Source organism: Phyllobates terribilis, unplaced genomic scaffold (assembly GCF_046119375.1).
Source record: "Phyllobates terribilis strain yellow unplaced genomic scaffold, ASM4611937v1 Scaffold_3__8_contigs__length_932513732, whole genome shotgun sequence".
Classification (NCBI taxonomy): domain Eukaryota; kingdom Metazoa; phylum Chordata; class Amphibia; order Anura; family Dendrobatidae; genus Phyllobates; species Phyllobates terribilis.
The window spans coordinates 231,429,236-231,446,473 of NW_027362763.1; the positions used below are offsets into that span (position 1 = coordinate 231,429,236).

At 47.2% G+C, this 17,238-nt stretch overlaps 1 protein-coding gene across 1 annotated transcript in view; it reads left to right on the plus strand.

The window, feature by feature from the left end:
* Positions 1-285: 285 nt before the first annotated feature.
* LOC141258053 (phospholipid scramblase family member 5-like) overlaps positions 286-17,238 on the plus strand; it is a 179,627-nt gene continuing 162,674 nt past the window's right edge. Inside the window, exon 1 of the mRNA XM_073673052.1 lies at positions 286-487. Coding sequence (XP_073529153.1) covers positions 475-487 — 13 coding nt within the window. The 5' untranslated portion in view covers positions 286-474. The remainder of the gene's footprint in view (positions 488-17,238) is intronic.

A 17,238-nucleotide genomic window follows, 5' to 3' on the forward strand; every position in this document is an offset into this window, starting at 1 on the left:
TAAATGAAAAGCTCCTGCAGATAGTAAACTGCTTCCAGCTCTCATTTCTCAGCCATGTGTTTGTAGATTACAAAACATGAGAGATATGCATGGAAATCCCGTCCTGCCAACTCCTTTATCATGAATGATGGCATAATTAAGTGCAAGCTATCCTAAACAAAACTGTACAATTGCACATGAGATTCTCTTCTCTGCACTAATTCATGTCTCTATGTGTACAGTATATAGTGCACACTGACACCCTTCATCCCATGAATATTTCTTCTAATTGATTCCCTTGTTCTTTGAGCGGTAGTCATATTATACATGAGTTTGCAACATGAGATGGAAAAGTCGCTTCCTACCTGTTCTTGTGGAACATAACACCAGGTAGGAAGCCTCTGAAGTAACACTACCTGCTGAGTTCTGCCTTCCATTCGGCAGAGAGAAGAAGGTATTGCTTTTAACCTAGCTTTCTTTGAAGAGGTTGCTTCCATGGCTTCTCAAGGTAAGTCAATAAACAATGGTTCTTGATTTTAAGCAGGCATTGATTATGCAGGGTAGTATAACGTAGCAGTAGCATCAGACCAGCAAAAGAAGGAAGATGTTTATTTATGATCGCCTCTTATTGTGTTCGTTTCATATTTATAGGTTCACTTTCCTTGTTTTCTTACCGATGATATGCACACCTTCATAAACACATAGTTACGGACATTTGAATAGAACAGATACATTCATGCACCATTGTATTTTTGTATTAGAATACTTGGGAAGTGAAAGTTTTTAAATACACTTTTGTAAACGTACTATGGCGACAGTACGTCGACTTTCTGCAATTTTACTTAACAGGGATTGGATATAGGTCCAACCAGCAGAACTGCAGGAAGGTCTAGACACTGGACTGGACACATGTAATGCATGTACAACTATGGCCCAAAAGTAAGGGTAGAAATACTATTGGTGTAACCTGTGCCCAATCATTAAGGGGGCCCACTTCCACCTCCAAAATAGGTGGAAATGTGTATTATGATGATCTATTGGACTCCAAACAGCCCTTATACTGTTCTTGCACAAAGGCCATTTTCTGTCTGTGTCCGCCAGTGCAAAAGTAACACTGATAGAATATTTTTCTTTTAGAATGAAAAATGATACATACAGTATATGCATTATTTATTGGAATTCCCTTTTACTTGAGGGTCATTGTGAAACCTAGACCAGTATTGGAACTGTTAATTGCACCATGTAGGAGCTCATGCAGACAACTGTATTTTGTGTCTGCATGCGATCCGACAAAATATGGGATCTCACTAGGACCAAAGTTATTCTATGGAGCAGATGTACATTTTTTTGGCCCGGGGAAAAATGGCAGCTTGGTGAGTTTGCATACGATATTCAGATCGCACTCGGTCATGCAAATCAATGAGTCAGTGAAAAAAAAAAATCGAACTGCACTCGGATGACATCTGAGTGCAGTCGGATCTTCACAGGCTGACAAAATGGAGATTTTTTTTCCATCTTCTCCACATCTGAGAAAATCAGAACACACTATGATAAAATTCTAATCAAACTTTGATCAGAGTGTGATTAGCATTATCGGCCCGATTCTCTCAGATGAGAGAAAATACTGGAGTGTGACCCTCGCCTAATTTTCCGGACTCAATTTTTCCACAATCTAAAGGAAAAATAAGTTTAATTTTCTAAGTTGCACTAGAAAAACTGATTGATCTGGGTATTAAAGCCACCGCTGTCAGTGTTTTGCATCATTGTGTCATTCGTGTGTACGTTTTTGCCATAAGTCTGTTATTCATACAGTACAGACCAAAAGTTTGGACACACCTTCTCATTTAAAGATTTTTCTGTATTTTCTTGACTATGAAAATTGTACATTCACACTGAAGGCATCAAAACTATGAATTAACACGTGTGGAATTATATACTTAACAAAAAAGTGTGAAACAACTGAAAATGTGACTTATATTCTAGGTTCTTCAAAGTAGCCACCTTTTGCCCTGATGACTGCTTTGCTCATTCTTGGCATTCTCTTGATGAGCTTCAAGAGGTAGTCACCTGAAATAGTTTTCACTTCACAGGTGTGCCCTCTCAGGTTTAATAAGTAGGATTTCTTGCCTTATAAATGGGGTTGAGACCATCAGTTGTGTTGTTCAGAAGTCTGGTGGATACACAGCTGATAGTCCTACTGAATAGACTGTAAGAATTTGTATTATGGCAAGAAAAAAGCCGCTAAGTAAAGAAAAACGAGTGTCCATCATTACTTTAAGAAATGAAGGTCAGTCAGTGCGAAAAATTGGGAAACTTTGAAAGTGTCCCCAAGTGCAGTTGCAAAAACCATCACGTGCTACAAAGAAACTGGCTCACATGAGGACCACCCCAGGAAAGGAAGACCAAGAGTCACCTCTGCTTCTGAGGATAAGTTTATCCGAGTCACCAGCCTCAGAAATCGCAGGTTAACAGCAGTTCAGATTAGAGACCAGGTCAATGCCTCACAGAGTTCTAGCAGCAGACACATCTCTACAACAACTGTTAAGAGGAGACTTTGTGTAGCTGGCCTTCATGGTAAAATAGCTGCTAGGAAACCACTGCTAAGGACAGCCAACAAGCAGAAGAGACTTGTTTGGGCTAAAGAACACAAGGAATGGACATTAGACCAGTGGAAATCTGTGCTTTGGTCTGATGAGTCCAAATTTGGGATCTTTGGTTCCAACCACCGTGTCTTTGTGCGACGCAGAAAAGGTGAACGGATGGACTCTACATGCCTGGTTCCCACTGTGAAGCATGGAGGAGGAGGTATGATGATGTGGGGGTGCTTTGCTGGTGACACTGTTGGGGATTTATTCAAAATTGAAGGCATACTGAACCAGCTTGGCTATCACAGCATCTTGCAGCGGCATGCTATTCCATCCGGTTTGCGTTTAGTTGGACCATCATTTATTTTTCAACAGGACAATGACCCCAAACACATCTCCAGGCTGTGTAAGGGCTATTTGACCAAGAAGGAGAGTGATGGGGTGCTACGCCTTCACAGTCACCAGACCTGACCCCAATCGAGATGGTTTGGGGTGAGCTGGACCGCAGAGTAAATGCAAAAGGGCCAACAAGTGCAAAGCATCTCTGGGAACTCCTTCAAGATTGTTGGAAGACAATTTCCGGTGACTACCTCTTGAAGCTCATCAAAAGAATGCCAAGAGCGTGCAAAGCAGTCATCAAAGCAAAAGGTGGCTACTTTGAAGAACCTAGAATATAAGACATATTTTCAGTTGTTTCACACTTTTTTGTTAACTATATAATTCCACATGTGTTAATTCATAGTTTTGATGCCTTCAGTGTGAATGTATAATTTTCATAGTCATGAAAATACAGAAAAATCTAATGAGAAGGTGTGTCCAAACTTTTGGTCTGTACTGTATGTCCATTTTTACCATCTATGTGTCCTCAGTGTTTTTCATTGATGGATAAAGCCTCTCCTATACTTTTCAATGTTAAATATGTACAGCACAAGGAAGTTTTAAGGACGCCCTCCGTGTGCTTTACAAATTTTTCACTGCCCATAGACCTGTATTGGCCCTTGTCATCCGTGCTGCCAGTAAACACACGGTCAGTGAGAAAATAAAGACATGTGACTAGCACCATAGAGCATAATAGTAGCGTCTTGTAGAAGTTAAAAAAAACAGATACAACACATTCGTGCAACACAGACGTGTGAATGAGGTCTAAGACAATTGTCATTTAATAATTTTTTAAAAAATGGACCCCATGCACAAAAACAGTTGTAAGAAAATATAAGTGTTGCCAACTGCAATGAATCAGTTAACTGAAATGTATTGATAGAACAGCTTTTCAGACACATTATAATAATTATAACAACAAAGCATTACTCTAAGCCAAGACACCGCCAGACAACTCAATGCTTTATTTAACCCCTTTCCGACGTGGTGCGTATTAGTACGCACCACATCGGAACCCCCGGTTCAGTGTAAGAGGGTGACCGGGACAGTCATGTGCCTCTTCCCTCTTTGTGCACATATCGTTGTACTTTGTTTATATATGAGTATGCACATATGATCGCGGGTCACCGATGGGTTGACATGACAACTCGGCGTCAGCAGCAAACCCCTTTGTTTGTCATGTCTAGATTACTATGAGCGGCGCCCAGTGGTCGGTGCTCATAGCAAGTGAGCATTTCTGCTACATAGAAGCGATCTGCTCATCGCTTGTATGTAGCAGAGGGGATCAGATAACTGCTGCTTCTAGTCTCACATGGAGACTATAGAAGCAAGCAGAAAGTGCAAAATAAAGGTTTTTAAAAATATTAAAAAAGATAAAAAATATAAAAAGTTTAAATCACCCCCCTTTCGCCCCATTCAAAATAAAACAATAAAAAAAAACCCACATACACATATTTTGTATCGTCGCCTTCAGAATTGCCCAATCTATCAATATAAAAAAAGAATTAATCTGATCGGTTAACGGCGTAAGTAGAAAAGATTCTAAACGCCAGAATTACATTTTTTTGGTCACTGCAGCGTTGAAATAAAATGCAACAATGGGAGATCAAAACATCAGATCTACCCTAAAATGATATCAATAAAATCGTCACCTTGACGCGCAAAAAATAAGCCCTCACTCAGCCCCAGATCACGAAAAATGGAGACACTACGGGTCCCGGAAAATGGCGACTTTTTTTTTTTCTTTTTTTTTTTATAGCAAACTTTGGATTCTTTTTTTCACTACTTAAATAAAAAAGAAGCTATACATGTTTGGTGTCTACGAACGCGTAATGACCTGGAGAATAATAATAGAAGGTCAGTTTTAGCATTCAATGAATATTGTAAAAAAAAAAATTTCACCGCATTTGGAATATTTTTCCCAATTTTCCAGTACATGATATGGTAGAACCAGTGATGTCATTCAAAAGTACAACTCATCCTGCAAAAAATAAGCCCTCACATGGCCATATTGACAGAAAAATAGAAATGTTATGGCTCTGGGAACAAGGGGAGCAAAAAATGAAAACGCAAAAACGGAAAATGCTCTGGTCATTAAGGGGTTAATTCATAAACCTGCTCTTTACTTACCAATTCTCTTACTTGTGCATGTCAGAATTCTTCTCTTCCCAAGACCTTTCTTAATTTCTTTGCTTATTCCCTTTATTAGAACTCTAAGCACAATGCACATTACTACTAGTTGATGCCATTGCTCGGAACTGCAACAAACCAGATGAATGAGTGAGACAAAAATAAATTAATTTATTTGAATGCTGCAACATCACAAAAAAGTGACATAAAGTGGTTACTGTTATTTATTCTACAGCTTAAAGCAAACCTGTTGTTATTTCAGGAGACTTTTCAGGATAAGACATGATAAGTGTTCACATGAGGAACAACACTATTTCTGAACATTAGACTACATATAACCACTAACAAAAAAATAATTACAAAAATTAAGATAAAATATAAATAAATCTTTATTAAGGTACAATGAATAAAACACTAAAAGAGACAAACCGCAGGATGATATCATAAATTAAGTAAGTATATATACAGTGGTGGCCAAAAGTATTGGCACCCCTGCAATTCTGTCAGATAATACTCAGTTTCTTCCTGAAAATGATTGCAATCACAAATTCTTTGGTATTATTATCTTCATTTAATTTGCTTGCAAGGAAAAAACACAAAAGAGAATGTAGCAAAAATCAAATCATTGATCATTTCACACGAAGCAGCCAGTAAACTAAGTGATACATCACTCGAATCAGATTCTCTGTTACTACATTATGCTGCTGTTGGATTACATAGCAAAAACCTGCTCACATATTCCCTGTACAAAATAATAATAATACTCACCGCCAACCTCTCCGGCTACCTCTGCTGTTCACTCCCCCCCATATAGTCATCAGCACATCTTCTCACCATCGGCATGCACTGCATTTTCCTGCTAGACCAAAACTTCTGGGCAAGACTAGGCCTGGGATGACCTTACAATGCACTTGTACAGAGACATACCACGCAAAGTTGTGGCTAGAAGTCTAGTCCTAGAGTTGACCACTAAGCATGGAAAGTTTCTGTGCATGTGCCTTGTAAGGTTGCGGCAATGTTGTGACATCACAACTATATGTTGAACAATCTAAACCCGGATTTCCGGCCCAGACTATGCCCTGGACAATCCTGTGCATGCGCAGGGTCACCTTTGGCATAATGGTGGTCAGAAGTCCTGGCCTAGCATGAAGATGCAGCGTGCGGTGGGGGTAATATGATATGCTGAGGGCTATATGAAGGAGCGCAAGTTGCGGAGGTGAATGGTGATGTCAGCATTAGTTTTTTTTCTACATCTTACGTTTATTATGCCTCGGAGTCTCTCCAGGCTTCAGATCCAATATGGAACATTCAATTCACAAAAAATAAATTCGCTGCAAATAAAATTTTACTGTAAAATCTGCACAATTTGGTGAATTCAAATCTTGAGATTCGCTCATCTCTACTTTTTACTGATTTGTTGGAGTTGCAATCATTTCAATTATAGAGGAAGAGATCCACATGTAGAATGATGGTTAATGATGGTTATTAGTTAATCATGAGTAACATGAAAATTCCTCCCAAGCAATGCACTGCTGGACGTCTTTGACTTGTCAAGAGAGGAATAACAATAGCATCCATTATAAAATGGGTATTTAAACCCATTTTTACCATTCCTTGTATATAAGTTAGATTCAGCAAAGGTTAATCAAAAGCATCAGTTTGTATGAGCCTATAGTCTGTTACGAGACAAGAACAAGTGATGTTAAAGATTAGAGGATGATAAGACTCCATTGAAAAATCCACAGATTTGATGAACTTTAGAAGCAAGTAGACTTCACTGCAGATTGTTAAGGCACTATGAGACAACTCAATTCACATAATTTAATTACCTCTCATCTAGAACACAAAGCATCAGAGCATTGAGATACTGAAGCTGCACGAGGAGTGGAGATCCTTGTTGAATTATTTACTGCATACTTATACATTTTTAAATAGCAACTCACAGAGGTTTTGGAAACTTTTTCAGGGTGGTCTGGCACTAAACAATAGAAAGGAACAGTGTCAGGAAGAAGTGATATGTAGCAGCTAGACTCTTGTGATGTCAGACTCTGAAGTGTTTGCTTTTCCATTATGTCTAATTAACACATAAGAGACAATGTGCAATAAAAGGCATTTACTGAATTCACTCATTTTCAGAATTGCTAAGCTGGGGGAAAAAAAAAAGATTTCACAAAAGGCATTTCACTCACTGGCATTAAGAATGTCAGTACAGCAATTATCTATACTGATTAGTAGAAAGCAGCCGTTGTTAGGGGAGTAATGGAAGCAAATGATAACAGAATTGACACTTCACTTCTAAAATAAGGGAAAAAAACAGCACAACCTTTCCGGAAATAATAGAGCTGTCAACTCTAGTTTGTTAAAGGACAAAGTGGCCCCGGGAAATCAGACATTAAAATGACCACTGCATCACCAGGTCTTATACATACAATTTACATGCGTGTATTTACTGACAGCATTGATTGTGCAATATGGACAGAGACTAAAAAGGTGTCCAACTCTAAAATAATGGTGAGTTTAATGAGGCAGTATATTGTTCCCATTCCCACTTATGGGATTGATTATTTTCCATAAATGTATTAGATAAATCCTCTGTGCACATATCTAAGTTGGGTGATACACATTAGATGGCTGTCAGCTAAACGATGCTTCGGCTGATCATTTGGCTGAAAGTCATCTCATCCATCACTTGCATATACAGAAGCACTTGCTTAGCCGAGAGCTCCTGTGTTCTCTATGAGAAAGCTGATGACTGACATGTCGGCCGATGGCTTGGCTCTGAGAGAACAATACAATAGGCAGTCTGAAATCAGACTTATGCGCAATTGACATCTCTCCCGACCATCAGTCTGCCAGAGCCCCCATACACATTAGACCATCGGCCCAACCTGTTGAAATCGTCAGGTGCAACAGACATTAGTCTAATGAGTATGGGGGTCTTTAAGGTGCCCATACACATGATATAGCAATCAATCGGTCAACAGCTATATCTCCTGATTCCTCCTCATGTGTCCCAGCGTTCATGTGTTTTCAATGAGAAGAGAGGGGAAGGTTGATGTCAGGAACCCCTGGCAGAGGATTATCTGCCAGAGAATAAAAGGATTGGGTGTCTCAATTTACGTTGCCAGATTCCTCCCTATTTTGGAACCTCCTCATACTTATCAAGCAGATTTACATGAATAGAAGCAATTTCATTAACTATAATGGCATAACATAAGCTGATTCTGAAGCTTATTCAACATTCTCATACAACAGTCACTGATAATTGCTGTCCCATATCAGAGCAAAGTGTAAAAGCTGTAAAGCACCTGTTAAATAAAAGGAACATAAGTTGATCTTACCTGAATTTGCTGTGCATTTGAATGTCATCTACAATCTATAAACAGCCATGGCAGGCTGCGCAGAAGCTGCAGTGGTACCCAATGGGGGTACTGAATGAATATCCAGAGAAATGTCTAATTCCATAATTAATACAATATAACACATTATTATTTATTTATATAGCACCATTGATTCCATGATGCTGTACATGAGAAGGGGTTTAGCATAAAATACAGATCTCACTTACAGTAAACAAACTAACAATGATAGACTGGTACAGAGAGAAGAGGACCCGGCCCTTGCAGGCTTATATTCTACAGGATGGTGTGGAAGGAGATAGTAGGTTGAGGGGTTGCAGTAGCTCCGGTGTTGTTGAGGTGGCAGAGAGGTCATGGCAGGCTGTAAGTGACTCACCCCCAGGGCCGTGGGGTACTCGGCAGCCGGGCCTTATGGCTGCTTTTGGGGGAGATCACGGTGGCTGGCCCGGTCTGTGACCCAGGGCGGTCAGTGCAAAAAGGGGATATTTATAGGGGATTTGTCGTGACGCCACCTGTGGTGTCTGGTGAGGATCACCAGCGCTGCGACAGTCCTCTCAGGCAGGTGTTAGGGCAGCTTGAGATGGAATGGCTCCCCACAGGTGGAGCAGGCCTCAGGGCAGTGTAAATAAATGGAGGTGCGCTGGGCGTTGTAATGCAGGGAGTGAAATGGCACCGGCGAAAGAAAGGAACGGAGGCAGCTCAGTGCAGTTGTGGCACCCCAGGGGTCTGGTTTCCACAGTAATGTAGTGTTATGTCTGAGAGCAGGTGGGAGGTCCTTTGGTCAGGGATCCTGTGCATGCCACACCTCCTGCCCAGTCTTGGGAGGGGAAGGACTTCCCCTATAAAAACCTAGGGCTGAGGCAGGGTTAGTGAGTACAGAAGAAGTAGAGACGAGAAACAGTCATAGGAAGAAACAGCAGAAGCTCAGTGGGAGCAATACTACTACGAGTCAGGGGCTGGCAGCTGCAGAGCTCGCCCTGACTGAGAAGCTTTCTTACCGGACCCGGCGTCCGAGGCTGTGGGGACTAACTCTTACCCAGCAGCAGAAGCCGACAGGCAGGGGATTTCAGGTCCTCAGGCCCAGAAACCCGAAGGCACGGTCACACGCGTGGGACCAGCACCGCCATCGTGGAGCGGAAGCCATTAGAAGGCCCCGAGTCACCGGCCATACGGGTGAGCACCACACGGTACACTCAGGGACGTGGGCTACTTATATCCGCTTCTAGCAAGGTAGCCAGAAGAGTACAGTCAGTTTGGGAGGCCTACAACTCCGCCTGGCCAGGGGAGATCCCATCTGCTCAAGGACTGACCAGGCCCCGTTCGCTAGCAAGTACTCCGGGAGGGTCTATCGTTGTTACTAGTAAAGACCCTGAATTACACCGCACCGTCTCTGAGTGGTTCCTGCTACCCCCATCTTCCACGTCGGCTGCCCTGAGGCCATACCCCTCCCGTTGGGGGTTATACTATCACGCTGCACAATTCTACACCGGCCTCAGCGGTCTGCCCTGCAGCGGCAGCTCCATAGCTGCAAATCAACGGGTGGCGTAGTCGACACTCAAATAACATCTATCAAGACTGCCACACACTGAGTTTGACTCCCTGGGCACGGACCGGGTCCCCGCCACTCGGAGACTACAACCCTCATCTGATCCGGTTCCGGGTAAGCCCCCGTGCGCGAGACGCTGCGCGACACAGCAGGCCCAGGGGCGCGTCAACTTTGGCGTAGTCGGAAGGATTTCGTGCCCGCAACCACCGGGTACTGCGTGCCTGAAAAAGAGACTTTTAAAACTTACCATCCGTGAAGTTTTCCCACCATCGGTGAAGATTCCCGCCATCCGGCGCCATTTTCAGCCTTCTTCCCGCCATCTGTGAAGATTCCCGCCATCCGGCGCCATCTTCAGCCTTCTTCCCGCCATCCGTGGAGTTTTCCCGCCGTTGGACGCCATGTTGAGGACGCCGCGCGGGAAGAAGAGGGGCGTGGACTCCGAAAAGCCCGCGAGAACTGAAGCCCCGCCTCACGTTCGGACGTTGCGTAAGGTCCTGGAAGGAGCCCAGCAGACGCCGACGTCACCGGAGCGCGATGGAAGGTCCTCAACCCTGACGATCCACTGCGGAGCCGCGGCCTACGGAAGAAGATCATCGCAAGGTAGGCCACGGTCCACTAGGGGGGAGAAGGATGTCGGATACGGAGGAGAGCTTCACCGCTTCAACCCCCGCCAGCGCCACCGCTGTCGCGGTCATGCCTTTCACCATGCCCTATATCCCGGGGGCAGCCTGGCTACCCCAGTACTCAGGGGAGTCACATACCCTGCAGGACTTTAGAGAAAGGCTGGATAGCCTCTTCCAGGTGTACCCCCTCACAGAGGAGCAAAAAGTGAGCATCCTGGTGGCCCAATTAACCGGAGCAGCCCGAAGGGAGGTAAAGTCCTGGCCACCTGGGGGGAGGACTGTCGCAGGGATACTAACCCGGCTGAGGGACACCTTTGATACCCGCACCTCAGCCGAGATCAAGCTTAGATTCTACGGGTGCAAACAGCGGGCCCATGAGAGTATAAGGGACTATGCCCTGAACCTACAAGAGGCCCTGAGAGCCGTTAAGCAGACCGACCCTGACGGCGTGGGAGACGAGGACAGGCTGTTGACTGAACAATTTATAGAGGGTTTATATTGCAATGCCCACCGAACCCAGTTGCGGGCAATGGCCCTACAGGACCCTCATCTGGGATTTGCACAGTTCAAGGACAGAGCCATCCGGGTGCTCCGAGAACCGGCACCGGATGGCGTTGTGACCCACAGGCGCCCAGCTATCACTTACCAGCAGGAGGCGGCGCCCTTGTCGGCAGGGCCTGTAGGGGCTGATGCGCAGGCTTTGAACAATGACCCGGCTCCAGACCTGCACCATCAGGTCCAAGAGCTAGCTAAAAGCGTTGCTGCGTTAACCCGAACTGTGCAGTCTTTACAGGCTTCCACTCCAGGGAAGATCCAGCTGGCATCCGGACCGGAGAACATCCCGTGGCGTCGACCAAGGAGGACCCCACCGGCCAGAGGAAGACCCAGTGACCGGTACAACGAGGACGGACGACCCATCTGCCGCCGCTGCAATCAACCCGGACATATGGCAAGGTACTGTCCTTTAAACTGGCACAACCTGGGGGTAGAGGGCCAACCCCCAGGAAAAAGATCACCAGGCCCATCGAACTGGCGCGACAAATATGTCGGAGGACGTCCAGTCTTGCCTGTGGTACTGGATGGCATCCCTATGAGTGCCCTACTAGACACCGGGTCACAGGTCACCACCATCCCGTACGTGCTCTTCAAGCAGTACTGGAATGACTCGGATATAACCCGCTACCCTGACGACGACTTGAGTATCATCGCCAGCAATGGTCAGCCCGTGCCACAGATCGGATTTAAAGAGGCGACCATTAAAATTGGTAGAGTCGAACTAGCAGCACAGGGACTGATTATTGTAGACATTGACAAACACGAGAGTCACCCAAAGATAACGCTAGGAACTAATGTAATTGAAAATTGTCTTGCAGAGGTGATTTTCCTTTTACAACAGGTTGCCAAGAACGCCAGCTCCGGCGAGCAGCGGGTGCTCCAGAAAGAGATCCGGGCACTGATGCGACGGCAACAGGTGGAACTCTCCGGCGGTGAGATTGGTAGCGTAAGAATGTGTGACCCTTTTCCTATTGCCATGCCCCCAAAAAGTGAAATGATGATTTGGTGCTGGGCAGCTATTGGTCTGAGAGGTAGGGATTACCAGGCAATGGTAGAACCAGTTTACTCGGACAGTAGGCCCACCATTTTGACAGCACGGGGGGTGGTTGATGTACGCCATGGGAGGGTGCCCGTTCGCATAATAAATATCGGGGAGAGGGAAGTGTACCTGCCCCGGTATGCCACGCTAGCCAAATTATATACCATTAACCAAAATTCTATACAATCTGTGGAACCCTTGCCTCCATCTCACCCGGAGGAAGGTAACGGCTCTAAGAAAAACATGGAGGACTGGTGTCAGCAACTACATCTGGGTACTGACTCCACTCCCGCACACCACAAAAAAGGAGTCTATCGGGTGGTTCAAGAGTACGAGAGAGTGTTCAGTAAACACCCGTTAGACTTCGGGCGAGTCAAGGGGGGTAGAACACCACATCCCCACGGGATACCATCCTCCTATAAAAGAGAGGTATCGACCCGTACCCCCTGCCCACTACCAACATTCCAAGGGGATGCTTAGAGACATGAAGGAGGCTGGGGTGATCAGGGATAGCTGTAGCCCCTGGGCAGCTCCACTAGTCTTAGTCAGAAAAAAAAGACAACACCATGAGGATGTGTGTAGATTACCGGAAAATCAACCGTATCACACACAAGGATGCGTACCCCTTACCAAGGATAGAGGAGTCATTGGCTGCTTTAAGATCTGCTAACTTCTTCTCTACCTTGGATCTCACTAGCGGGTACTGGCAGGTTCCTGTAGCAGAGGCGGACCGGGAGAAGACCGCATTCACCACCCTGATGGGACTTAGCGAGTTCACCTGCATGCCGTTCGGACTCTGCAACGCACCAGGAACCTTCCAACGACTAATGGAGTGTTGTCTGGGCCACAGAAACTTCGAGACGGTCCTGTTGTACCTGGACGATGTCATCGTATATTCCAAGACGTATGAGGACCACCTGAAACACCTGGTGGAAGTGTTCGAAGCTCTGGCGAGTTACGGCCTAAAGGTGAAACCCTCCAAGTGTCACCTCCTGAAACCAAAGGTGCAGTACCTGGGACACGTGGTGAGCGCTGACTGAGTGGCTCCCGACCCTGATAAGATCACCGCAATTAAGGAATGGCCAAGCCCCTCCAGCGTAAAAGAAGTGCAGCAGTTCCTCGGGTTGGTAGTCTACTACCGAAGGTTTATTCCCGGTTTCACCAAAAAGGCAGCACCTATGCAGGACCTCCTGATAGGCCAGTCCCGGAAGACCAAGAACCAGAAGCCGCCCTTCAAATGGGAGGAGCTGGAAGAAGAGTCCTTCCGCCAGCTGAAGATGGCCCTCACGGGGGACGAAATCCTGGCGTACCTGGATTATAGCCAGCCCTTTATCCTCTACACCGACGCCAGTAACATCGGGCTAGGAGCCGTACTGTCCCAGATCCAGCAGGGGAAGGAACGAGTAATCGCCTACGCCAGCCGAAAACTGCGACCCACCGAAAGGAACCCCGAGAATTACAGCTCATTTAAGCTAGAGTTCCTGGCCGTAGTATGGGCAGTCACCGAGCGCTTTAAGCATTACCTCGCTTCTTCCCGGTTCACCGTGTACACGGATAACAACCCGTTGACACACCTGGACACGGCAAGACTCGGTGCCCTGGAGCAGAGGTGGATGGCCCGTCTGTCCAACTACGAGTTCACAATCAAATACCGGGCCGGACGCTCCAATACCAACGCGGACGCCCTGTCCAGGATGCCCAACCTGCCGGACGAAGGAGAAGATCCGGAGGGACTGGAAGAAGTTGAACTCCCTGCGTTCCACCGTCATGGGACTATCCAGTATTCCCACCGGGTAAGGAGTAAGCAGGCTGCTACGTTGAACCCCTTACCTCACTACAACTGGGCGGAAACGCAAGACAGCGACCCTGCCGTCCGACTGGTGAAGGAGATGCTGACTCGCCCGGAGGCTTGCCTTGAACCAGACGCTCCGGAGGAAGCCAAACAACTATGGGCAGAGAAGAGTCGACTGTTCCTTTACAAGGGGAAGTTGTGCCGCAGAATGGTTAACTCCCGGACGCATGAACTACTCTGGCAAGTAGTGGTGCCACGAAGAGACGCAGCCATGGTGATGGAGGCATACCACGACGGAGCTGGACACTTCGGGTGGAAGAAGCTGGAGTTCCTGCTGCGCGAGCGATTCCACTGGGTAGGCATGAGGGGAACCATTGAGAAGTGGTGCAGAGACTGTGGCCCGTGCAACCTGAGAAGGAAGGACCGTGCCAGCCAGAAGACTCCCCTGCAGTCCATCGTCACCCGGCAACCGTTGGAACTGGTAGCCTTGGATCATGTAAAACTGACCCCAAGCAGAAGTGGCTACGTCTACGCGTTAACCATCGTGGATCATTACTCCCGGTTCTTGGTTGTCGTCCCCGTCAAGGACTTAACGGCTCAAACAGCAGCTAGAGCCTTCCAGCAGCACTTCTGCCGTCCACACGGGTACCCGGACCAAGTGCTGACGGACCAGGGACCTGCCTTTGAAGCGGAGGTCTTCCAGGAATTCTGCAATCTGTATGGCTGCCGGAAGATAAGGACGACACCCTACCATCCGCAAACTAATGGACTTTGTGAGAAAATGAACCAGGTGGTAATGGATCTTCTAAAAACATTGCCCCTGGAAGAACGCAGTCTGTGGCCTGAGAAGTTGCCCGATCTGGTGGACCTATACAACCACATCCCGGTAGGTTCCACCAACTGTACCCCGGCTTACCTAATGAGGGCAAGACCTGGTAAGTTACCTGTTGACCTGGAAATGGGAGTCCTGACACCCGAGGACACTTCACCAGAAGCAGACTGGGACACAGAGAGGCAGCAGCAGTACCGGAGAGTACAGGAGAGCGTGGAGCGAAGTCTCTGTCAGGCTAGGGAAAGACAAGAGAAAACTTACAACCAGTATGCTCCCGCTGTTCCCCTGGTACCCGGAGAGCAGGTCTTGAAGAGGAAGAGACGGCTCCACAAGTTGGACGACCAGTGGGAGAAGGACCCGTACACCGTACTGCCCTCAAGCCACGAGAACCCGAAGGTTTGTACCATCAGTAAAGACGGAGGGGAAACCACAGCCATTGTATCCCGGGACCACCTGAAGAAGTGTCCCGAACAACTGAGGAACCCTGAAGAGGAACAAGAAGACCATCGACCCGTAGAGGAAAGGGAAGATATGGTTAGTACTGTGCTCGGGGACTTCCCTCGGTCTTGGACTCAAGTCAATGGTGCAGTTGTGGTACCCGTACTCACCTTCCTCCAACCAGCATCCCAAGCACCTACGGAGCAACAGGTAGAGCTGGAAGAACAGCCGGTCCAGGAGGCAGAAGACCCCACACCAGCAGACCAGGAGGATCAACCCTCTGCTTGCAGTGAGCCTGCCATATCCCTAGTGAGCCAAAGAGCCGGTAGACAGCTGCCCAGTTTACCCTTGACAGCTCCTACACCCTGTAGTTCAGGACTAGACAGTCAGCTCCGTAGGTCCACTAGGGCCACTAGGGGCCAGTTACCCGCACGTTGGAGGATTTGAAGTGTATAAATTGTTTTATTTATGTTTACCTGTGTATTGTTGCTTGTGTATAATTTTGTGTTTCTAGTTCTTTGCAGGAGTCCTTGGTGGATTTACCGGGAATCCTTGTACATAGTTGGAGCGTAACCCAGGACGGACTAAAGACTGTTAAGGACTCGGGGCAGGACAAACCCCTACCTGGTTACGTCTCCCTGTTTTGGTGAAATGGACACCTTGCTTTTCTTCAAAGACTGCACCCGGTTACGGACATGCCGTAACCATCTTTATATGTTTTTCTTATTGTATTATTATTGTTTTTACCTTGGTATGTTTTTCTAAAATATGTTTAGTCCCGGAGTACTAAATTTCACTAGGGGGGAATGTGGCACCCCAGGGGTCTGGTTTCCACAGTAATGTAGTGTTATGTCTGAGAGGAGGTGGGAGGTCCTTTGGTCAGGGATCCTGTGCATGCCACACCTCCTGCCCAGTCTTGGGAGGGGAAGGACTTCCCCTATAAAAACCTAGGGCTGAGGCAGGGTTAGTGAGTAGAGAAGAAGTAGAGACGAGAAACAGTCATAGGAAGAAACAGCAGAAGCTCAGTGGGAGCAATACTATTATGAGTCAGGGGCTGGCAGCTGCAGAGCTCGCCCTGACTGAGAAGCTTTCTTACCGGACCCGGCGTCCGAGGCTGTGGGGACTAACTCTTACCCAGCAGCAGAAGCCGACAGGCAGGGGATTTCAGGTCCTCAGGCCCAGAAACCCGAAGGCACGGTCACACGCGTGGGACCAGCACCGCCATCGTGGAGCGGAAGCCATTAGAAGGCCCCGAGTCACCGGCCATACGGGTGAGCACCACACGGTACACTCAGGGACGTGGGCTACTTATATCCGCTTCTAGCAAGGTAGCCAGAAGAGTACAGTCAGTTTGGGAGGCCTACAACTCCGCCTGGCCAGGGGAGATCCCATCTGCTCAAGGACTGACCAGGCCCCGTTCGCTAGCAAGTACTCCGGGAGGGTCTATCGTTGTTACCAGTAAAGACCCTGAATTACACCGCACCGTCTCTGAGTGGTTCCTGCTACCCCCATCTTCCACGTCGGCTGCCCTGAGGCCATACCCCTCCCGTTGGGGGTTATACTATCACGCTGCACAATTCTACACCGGCCTCAGCGGTCTGCCCTGCAGCGGCAGCTCCATAGCTGCAAATCAACGGGTGGCGTAGTCGACACTCAAATAACATCTATCAAGACTGCCACACACTGAGTTTGACTCCCTGGGCACGGACCGGGTCCCCGCCACTCGGAGACTACAACCCTCATCTGATCCGGTTCCGGGTAAGCCCCCGTGCGCGAGACGCTGCGCGACACAGCAGGCCCAGGGGCGCGTCACAGTCATCCAAGATTTACTCACAGTTCTTAGACAGTCCACAGGTGCACTGTACTGGTGCAAGCCTCCCGCGTCGCACTGTGTTCACCGGGCAGGGGTTCAGTCCTTCCTCAGGCAGCTCGGGTGTACCTGGCGGAACCCCACTTTCTTATGTACCTCTCTAGACCGACTT